The sequence below is a fragment of the Mandrillus leucophaeus genome, unplaced genomic scaffold (assembly GCF_000951045.1).
Source record: "Mandrillus leucophaeus isolate KB7577 unplaced genomic scaffold, Mleu.le_1.0 Scaffold762, whole genome shotgun sequence".
NCBI lineage: Eukaryota > Metazoa > Chordata > Mammalia > Primates > Cercopithecidae > Mandrillus > Mandrillus leucophaeus.
The window spans coordinates 1797077-1805183 of record NW_012108275.1 but is presented as its reverse complement, the minus strand read 5'-3'; the positions used below and the strand labels follow the sequence as shown (position 1 = coordinate 1805183).

Here is an 8107-nt window from a genome sequence, read left to right as displayed (position 1 = left end):
AGCGGCGTGGGCAAGACCGGTGAGTCCTCGCGCTTAACCCCGGGGCTGGTCGTGGGCGACCCCTGACGGGATTTGAGGCTGAGCGAGGCATGGGGAGCGGCGGGAGCTGCAGTCCGACAGCTCGCCGTCCCCTGCAGGGAGCCGCTGCCTCTTGGGAGTGGGCTTAGCGGTTGTCGACGCCACCCGCCTGCTTCCACAGAGGAGGGAAACAGGGATCAAGAATGGCCAGGCGGCTTTCTGGAGACCACCGGCACCGCCGCCATCAGAACTTTGGGGTGTTTTAGTCTCTGGCAATGCCTGGCACAGAAAGGGGAGTTAGTGAAGCTAGCACCCCTGGGAGGTCTTGAAGGTTAGGAAGACGTGGGTCTACTGGAAGGCTTAGGTGTGGCTCAGCCGGGCTCAGAGAAGGGGATGGGCTCAGTGAGCCTTCCAGCTGCACAGAGCCATAATTCACGATGCCTTCTACCCCCCTTCTTTTTGTCTGCAAGAAGGGTCAAGGAGCTACAGGGTAGGAATTTCACTTGGTGGCCATCTATGGCTTTCTTTGGGAGAGCTGTTTTCCAGACTGGGGGTGGGGTGGAGAACAATCTAACTTCCAAGGTTAACATTTTGACTTTCTTTTTTGTGACCTGCAGCACTGGTGGTCCGGTTCCTCACCAAGCGATTCATAGGTGACTATGAAAGAAATGCAGGTGAGACAATGCATTTGAGAAAAATTCTGTCCCATTGCAGGAGGGCTGTGGTTCCCATTTTCCAGCACTTCCTAGGCAGGTTCTTTCAGTGACAGTCCGAGCCTGAGGATCTTGCCACTTAAAACTTTCTCCAGCCCTCCATGCCCCTCCTCCCAATAACTACCATCTGGCCTCATTCCATTCCAAGCCCATTCATCATTTTATCAAGTGCCTGAAAGTATTCTCCTTGGTATGTTTTAACTATAGTGACCCCAGTTGGAAGCACCCTTTGTAGTCAAGAACCTTTCCCTTCAAAACACTCCGGCAAAAGTCGTAAAAAAAAAAAAAAAAAAAAAAAAAAGATGGTCAGCTCCTTCCCCCACCCCTCTCCTTCTCTGCTGGCTGCCTTTCAGAGGTGACCTTTTAAAGCAAAGGCCAAAGGAGAGCAGTTGTAAACCTAAAGTTCTTCCTTCTTAACAAACAACTGGATGGTAGAATTTTAGGAGGAGAATTCCTGAATAAATGAGAGGACACATTTTTCAATCCCTATGATTAAGAATAGCCACTGGGAGGCTTAAGAGCTTTCTACCTTTGCTCTGTTAGCAAATTGCCTTAATCTGTAGACCATATGAGTACATATAGGGGATTATTTGAAACGAGCTGTATAAGCTATCCCAAGATAAGACGTGGCAGCCTTCTGCTTTGATGTAGAGTTGATTATCATTATGTCACATTTTTATTCCAACTGATAACATTGGCTGTGTGTTTACTAACAGTATTTGTCTAGCAAGCCATTCTATCTAACGGCCAAAATACAAAGTTACAGTGAAAGAATGATCAAGTACTCAAGAAAACAGAAACCTCACATAGGCTGAGCAAGATCATTTGCATCAAGGGAGTATTCTAAAAATGGAAACTTTGTTTAAAATTAGATAAATACGTTTTCAAAAACTTGCAAACTTTGCCCTGGTTTTCATAAATCTAACATAAGGTTAAAATTGCTGGGTTTTTTTTTTTTTTAATCTGAAGTAAGCCCACTAAATAGAAATAAACTATAGCTTTTTTGTGTGCATTTGTGCACTGTGCATTTTTTTTCTAGCTTAAAACTCAATGTTTTAAAAGTTGTACAAGAAGGAAGAACATAATCTTTTTTATTTGCCTTCATAGGTAATCTGTATACTAGACAAGTTCAGATAGAAGGTGAAACCCTGGCTATTCAGGTTCAAGACACTCCAGGTATTCAGGTGAGAAGCTCTGAGACTCTGGGGGAAAGGGGAGCCTACTTGGCTGTGGAATCATTCACTTTTTCTGAAGTCCCTCATGCTGCAGGAGCAGAGAAATTTGCGGAGTTACATGTAGACTTACATATTGTCTGACAACTCAGTTGTATCTGGCTGTTGGTCAGTCTTAGCATGGTTTAGTTTGGGAGATTTGGCTAAGGGGCAGAAATCTTCCTTTAGAAGGATTCAACACAGCCGGAAAGCCGAAACCAAATGCAGTAGGAATTGGTGTTTTCCTTGCTATGGTGAAAAAGTCCAGTTTTAATACATGTGTCTTTGGCATGAAAAACCAAGGTTCTGGGTATAGTCTGCAAATACTTGGAATCTCTTTTGTACTGTGGAAAGTTGCTCTATAGACAAAAGCGCCATGCTAGGGTTTTTTTTCCCCCGCCTCCTGAACTGGGCAGTTATCCAGGTTTAAATGCTTCCAGCTCCTATCTTTACTTCGCCAGACTTACTGTCTAGCCAGTTAATTTCCCATTTTGTGCAACTACAAAGTGTCTCTGCATGGAGTTCTCTGCAGGTCAATTTTCCACTGGAGTGTGGTGAGCTGCACTGTTATTTATTCCAACTCTGTGCAGCTGGATCAACATATTGTCAAGAAAGCTGAAGTGTGTGCGATTTAACTTGTTTATGGCCCGCAACCTGGCATCACTATGAAGGGCTCTTTTGAATTTGAAATCTACCCAAGCCCAGGCTCTTTGCACCACTGACCAGCATTCACCTTGCTGTCACCCCTGTCTTTCAGGTCCATGAGAACAGCCTGAGCTGCAGTGAACAGCTGAATAGGTGCATTCGCTGGGCAGATGCCGTGGTGATAGTTTTCTCCATCACTGACTACAAGAGCTATGAACTCATCAGCCAGCTTCACCAGCACGTGCAGCAGCTACACCTGGGCACCCGGCTGCCTGTGGTGGTCGTGGCCAACAAAGCCGACCTGTTGCACATCAAACAGGTTGACCCTCAGCTTGGACTGCAGCTGGCCAGCATGCTAGGCTGCTCATTCTATGAAGTGTCTGTCAGTGAAAATTATAGTGACGTCTACAGCGCCTTCCATGTTCTCTGTAAAGAGGTCAGTCACAAACAACAGCCTAGCAGCACACCTGAGAAGCGAAGAACCTCCCTCATTCCCAGGCCCAAGTCACCCAACATGCAGGACCTGAAGAGGAGGTTTAAGCAAGCTCTCTCTGCCAAAGTGAGGACTGTCACCTCTGTCTGAAGCAGGAGGAGCACTCAAGGGGGTTTGGTCTTCCCAGGAAGAGGGCCTGAGTGCAGGAATGTTGAATACTGGCAGTGATTCCTGGTTCCAGAAAGGGCTGGAGCAGAAGGGCCAAGAGGGCCTATGGAACTGCTACAGAAAAGGAAGTGTTGTTCTGAGAAGGGGGACAGGATTGATGAGGCTTGAAAGAGCCCACTGAGCCACTCTCTGAATATGTGAAATGTACTCTGTGTCTTTTCCTGTAGAGTGGGGAGGGGGCATAATCGTTTTGGTTTCTGCATTTAGCTACCTTGTAAATGGTGGTTCGTTGCAGTTTCACCAAATGTATTGGTGTGATTTACAGTGGGAATGACAGAACAGATTAAGCATTGATAGGCTTTCTTTTTTCCCCGTTTTCTTTTTCCTTCTTTCTTTTTGTCTTTTTTTTCCCCCAAGAGGAAGAATTGCTTTTCTCTTGTCAGTATGATTTGTAACTCTAGAACACTATTCTTACAGAATGCCTTTCTAACCTGAAGGATACCCAGATTTCTTTCTTTATGAACAAGATGGAAAATCCCCTACCCCTCAAAAATGGATTGAGTTTATGGGCCAGAATATTCTGTATACCAGACATCGGTAAGCTCGCACAGTTTGCAGGAAGGCGCTGGTTCCCCCTCACAGGATGTGCATGCTCAGTGGGCTGTGTGTTGAGGAGTCGTGAACTTCACACTCTTCGGCCCCAGACTTTGCCTGTATAGTTTTTTGTTTTTGGTTTTAACTGTTCCATCAGGAAAAAAAAAGTGTCAGTTGATTTTGGTGTGATTTGTGTAAATGGTTCATGGCAATGGCATTGGAGTGCTTCCGAGGCCTGGCTGAGTCGTGCCTAAGGGTGGCTGAAATACGAAAACACTATTTTACAGCAAGTGAACAGGGGCTACCTGCCAAATCCCCTCTACAGATGCACTTTAAAAAGCCACTCATGCTTTGGCTTAAACTGTAATTAATTTATTTTATGTACAATAAATCTCATTTGAAAAAGAGCAGACGTCTAACTTGGTCTCTACTGAAACGTTAACTTTCTGCCCTTTAGACAAAGTATGACCTGGTATCCTGTGATTATTGGGCACATTGAGTCTGGCATTGTGCCTTTCAGGGGTTATCGCTCAAGGATTACAGCAATCCAAGGAGGTACATGCTAATATTATCCCCATAACACAGATGAGGAAGCAGGCTTATAGAACAAGATCAGTAACCTGTCAAAGGCCACAGCCTGTAGCATTGTAAATTGTAATTTGCTGCTTTATATTCAAGACTAGCTTATCTCCTATTCACTAACTTCATGTCTCAGGTATACTAAGGCAGATGTCTGGCTCCCCATACTCAGCACAGCCTTGAGGGTATTCGTTCTTGGACGCTAAGATGACTGCTTCTTTACACATGCTTTGTTTGGCAGACCTCTTTTTTGGGTATGCTGCTTTCAGGAGATTCACTTTATTCTCACTGTAGAAGCTTGCAGTCATTGATCTGGGGCTGTGAAATCAGGAGCCAGTCCCATGGACCTTTGCCACACGTGTCTCACTAAAGCTGCCAGCTCTCTCGTCTGTGCCACTTGGGCCTAGAAGATCTTTCCTGCAAGCTAAGTGAGCCACCATCTATAGGGGCAAATAATCACAGCTGACATTTCTTTGAGTAGTGCTTTCACATACCTGATCTCATTTAAGGCCAGGAGAACCCAAGAGAATCCTGTGGGGTATTGACACCATTTTACAGATCCTGAAGACAGGCTCTAAGTTTTGGGTGATGTCTTCAAATTCACACAAAGGAGCTGAATCAATGCCACCGCACTGTATTTCCTGTTCTTAGTCTTTTGGAGGATTTCATAGCTGAGACACTCCTGCATGCGTGGGGCGATGGGGCCACAGTGAATAGCAGTTGAGGGGCTACTGTGGGGTGGTGCCAGGATTTCCAATCAGTGTTCCCACAGGGTACAGATCCTGATGGCTGACAGGGTTTCCAGGGATGCCTCAAACCTTCCTAATAAGCAAGGTAACTTTCCGTGCTTCCAGCCTAACCTCATCTCTGAGAAGGGTGTGTGTGTTGGTGGTGGGCAGGGAAATGGTGCTAACATGGGACTGAAAACATCTCAGTTCAAGGGCGGTGACAAGTATCTCCAACTGGATTCTATTCACTTTTATTCCTATTCAGCCTATGTGGTTGTGTTAACAATGTCCACTGAGCAAGAGGTTGATCTTAATATAATTACTAAATGTCCCTTCCCCACATTCTGGAATTAAGAGTTTGCCTGCAGGTGGCTGGCTTTATGCTCCCGAGGCGCTGAGCAGTGCTGCATTTTAGTGATCACTGCCGAGCCACTGCCCCCTTTCCTTCCCACCAACTTACAGGCTGCAGGGCTCTGGCAGGCCTTGTCTGCTCCCTTGCTGAGCTGTGAGCTCCGCCTTCTCCCTTCCTGGCCCCCCAGTTAGCGATTGCCCCTTACTTCCTCACCCCTGCACTGGACCCAGTCTCTCCTACTGCACCTTAGACAGGCTGGAAGGGAGCTCAGAGCTCTGGTGCACCCAGAGGGATAAAGTGGCTTGTGTAAGGGCACTCTAGGAGAGAGAGGACAGGGAAAGAGACAGAGACAGACAGAGACACACACACAGGGACAGAGACAGTGTCACAGCTGGAAACCACCCACGTCCCCATTCTGTCCACTTTCTCAGGCAGATTTGTCTATTTATAGTTCTGGAACACATTTTTCTCTCTTCTAATAAGTCTAGATTTATGTTTTATTACTTTTGCTCCTCTCTTGTTGGTTAACTCTTCACTTAATCTCTGTTTTTTTTTGTTTGTTTGTTTTGTTTTAAAATTTATGATCTACCACCACCTGGCCCTGAGAAACGACCCTCTCCATCTAGACAGGGGAATACCTCCTTTGCCATCTGGGGAGGGGAAGGCAGGGATGTGTATGTGTCTGGGGTATAGGGGAGCAGAGAAAGGGAAGGAGTTAGAATTTACTGAACATTTACAACATGCCAGATTCTATGTTACCCCCGTTAAGCTTTTGAAAAATCCTATAAGGAAGGGTAGTAATATCGCTTCTATTTTAAAGATAAAGAAACTGAGGCACAGACAGATGAATTTACCTTAGGGCCACATCAGTTAAAACAATTAATGTTTCTATTTATGGAAAATCTGTGTGCCAGGCCCCACAGGAGGGTTTTGGAAATAACTGATGTTTGCTGTGATATCTCTACAATCCATCTTTAGTCTCCTCTTCAGAAAAGCAAAAGGGAGGCTGAGAATTAAGTGGCTGGCCCAGGCCCTAGGTGGCCTCCAGGACTCCACCCCAGGTTTGTCTGATGCCACTGCCTAAGCCCTGGGCTGATGGCTCAGCAGAGCCCCACCTAGGAGCCCTCCTCTTCCCTCCCCTGGCGGGGTCTCCTGTCCTGCTGTTCTCATCTCCCCTTTGCTGCTATAGGCTCCTGGATCCTGCTGGGCTCCAGGCCCCCCTGGCTGCCACACCACATCTGCTGTTGCCATCAGCCAGCTGCTTACTGGCTTCCAGCCCTGCTCAGTCATAAAGACGTCCAGGCTGGGAGCGGGAGGGGCGTGCAGTCCGGCTGTCTCAGAACCGAATCCACTTCTGTCATGATGTCTGCCTTTTGAGTTTCCTCCCTTGCCTCAAATCAAAAACATTCACAACACTCTGCAGCCTGCCTGACGCTGCGTGGTGTGCAGAGAGGGCTCAACCCTCCAAGTCTTCCTGGCTGCTCCCGGCTCCAGCACTCACCAGGCGCCGCAGATCCCGGGTTTGCCTGCCCAGCCAGCTCCTAACCCCAGGTTTAGGAGCCATGGGTGTATTTATGGTAAGCCCCTCGCTTTGGTGAAAAATGAGATTTTGACATTCATCTTACACTCCAAGAGGGAGAAAACAAATGTGTTTTCTAGGCAAATGAACAAGTTTGTAGGCACATCCCTCAAAAATGAGCTAGCTGATAATCTCTGGTGCTACCTGTGCACCCAGGGGAAATGAGCACTGTCCAGTCGTCTCTGTGGATAACTCATGACAGGTCCCTTGGGAAGTGGCCCAGGATGAATTAGAGAGCTTGTCTGGTTCTAATAACCAGGAAAACTGGTGTTGCACATATTCCCTTTCAAGTCTAAAGAGAGATGGTTCCAGAAAGTTCTTACTACCCTCATTACTCTCCTGAATTTGCAATGAGAACGGGATTAGGGTTATTACTGACTGTGGCAAGATCCCAGCCACCACCCTCCAAGCTTTCCTCTCAAATAGTTTGCAAACCCTCTATCATCTGGTTTTGTCTTTCTAAATTCCTTTTAAGACAGAGATGGAGTCTCTTGATGTTTGTTGGGCTGGACAGCAGACATTTGTAATACTGGATTATTTGTTGTTGAGATTCTGTTTCTGGTAACCAGGGTAAGATAAATAATAGTGGTCTTGTGGGGAGTTTGATGGAATTCTTTGTTATTGGGATCCCATTGTAATGGAGGGGTGGCATAAACAGAGCCATCTGCATAGGCCCCTGCCCACTGGGGACAACTCTTGGCTGATGCAGCCTGGAGTGCTTCCAACCATTTGGCTGTGCCTGCCATGTCTGCTCTGAGGTAGACTGCAGAAGAGGGTTTACAAAGGCAGAAGTCAATTGCTACAAAGTATTTACACTTCTATCAATTGTGTTTATAAGGAGTGTGGCCAGTGAGGTTGCTGGCAGAAGGTTTGGATTTGTAAGTGCTTGTTTAGGTGATAAACACTCAGACCCAGGCCCCAGACAGGGGAAACCAGTCTTACCACTCCTGTCAGCCTTTTAAGTCACCTTCAGGTGGCTGACAGCTGCTAGATTCCTTTAGAATGGATACATTTGGAGAGGTTGAAATGGGAAATCGGCTAGCATTAGTGATGGAGAAAGTTCTATCAGAGATATATGGCCTTGCAT

The 8107-nt window shown here is 46.5% G+C and overlaps 1 protein-coding gene across 1 annotated transcript in view; it reads left to right on the top strand.

The window, feature by feature from the left end:
- The window catches only part of RASL11B (RAS-like, family 11, member B), an 11455-nt gene extending 7266 nt beyond the window's left edge, over window positions 1–4189 (top strand). Inside the window, exons 3-6 of the mRNA XM_011966520.1 lie at window positions 3–19; window positions 636–692; window positions 1839–1915; window positions 2700–4189. Coding sequence (XP_011821910.1) covers window positions 3–19; window positions 636–692; window positions 1839–1915; window positions 2700–3170 — 622 coding nt within the window. The 3' untranslated portion in view covers window positions 3171–4189. The remainder of the gene's footprint in view (window positions 1–2; window positions 20–635; window positions 693–1838; window positions 1916–2699) is intronic.
- Window positions 4190–8107: the final 3918 nt, after the last annotated feature.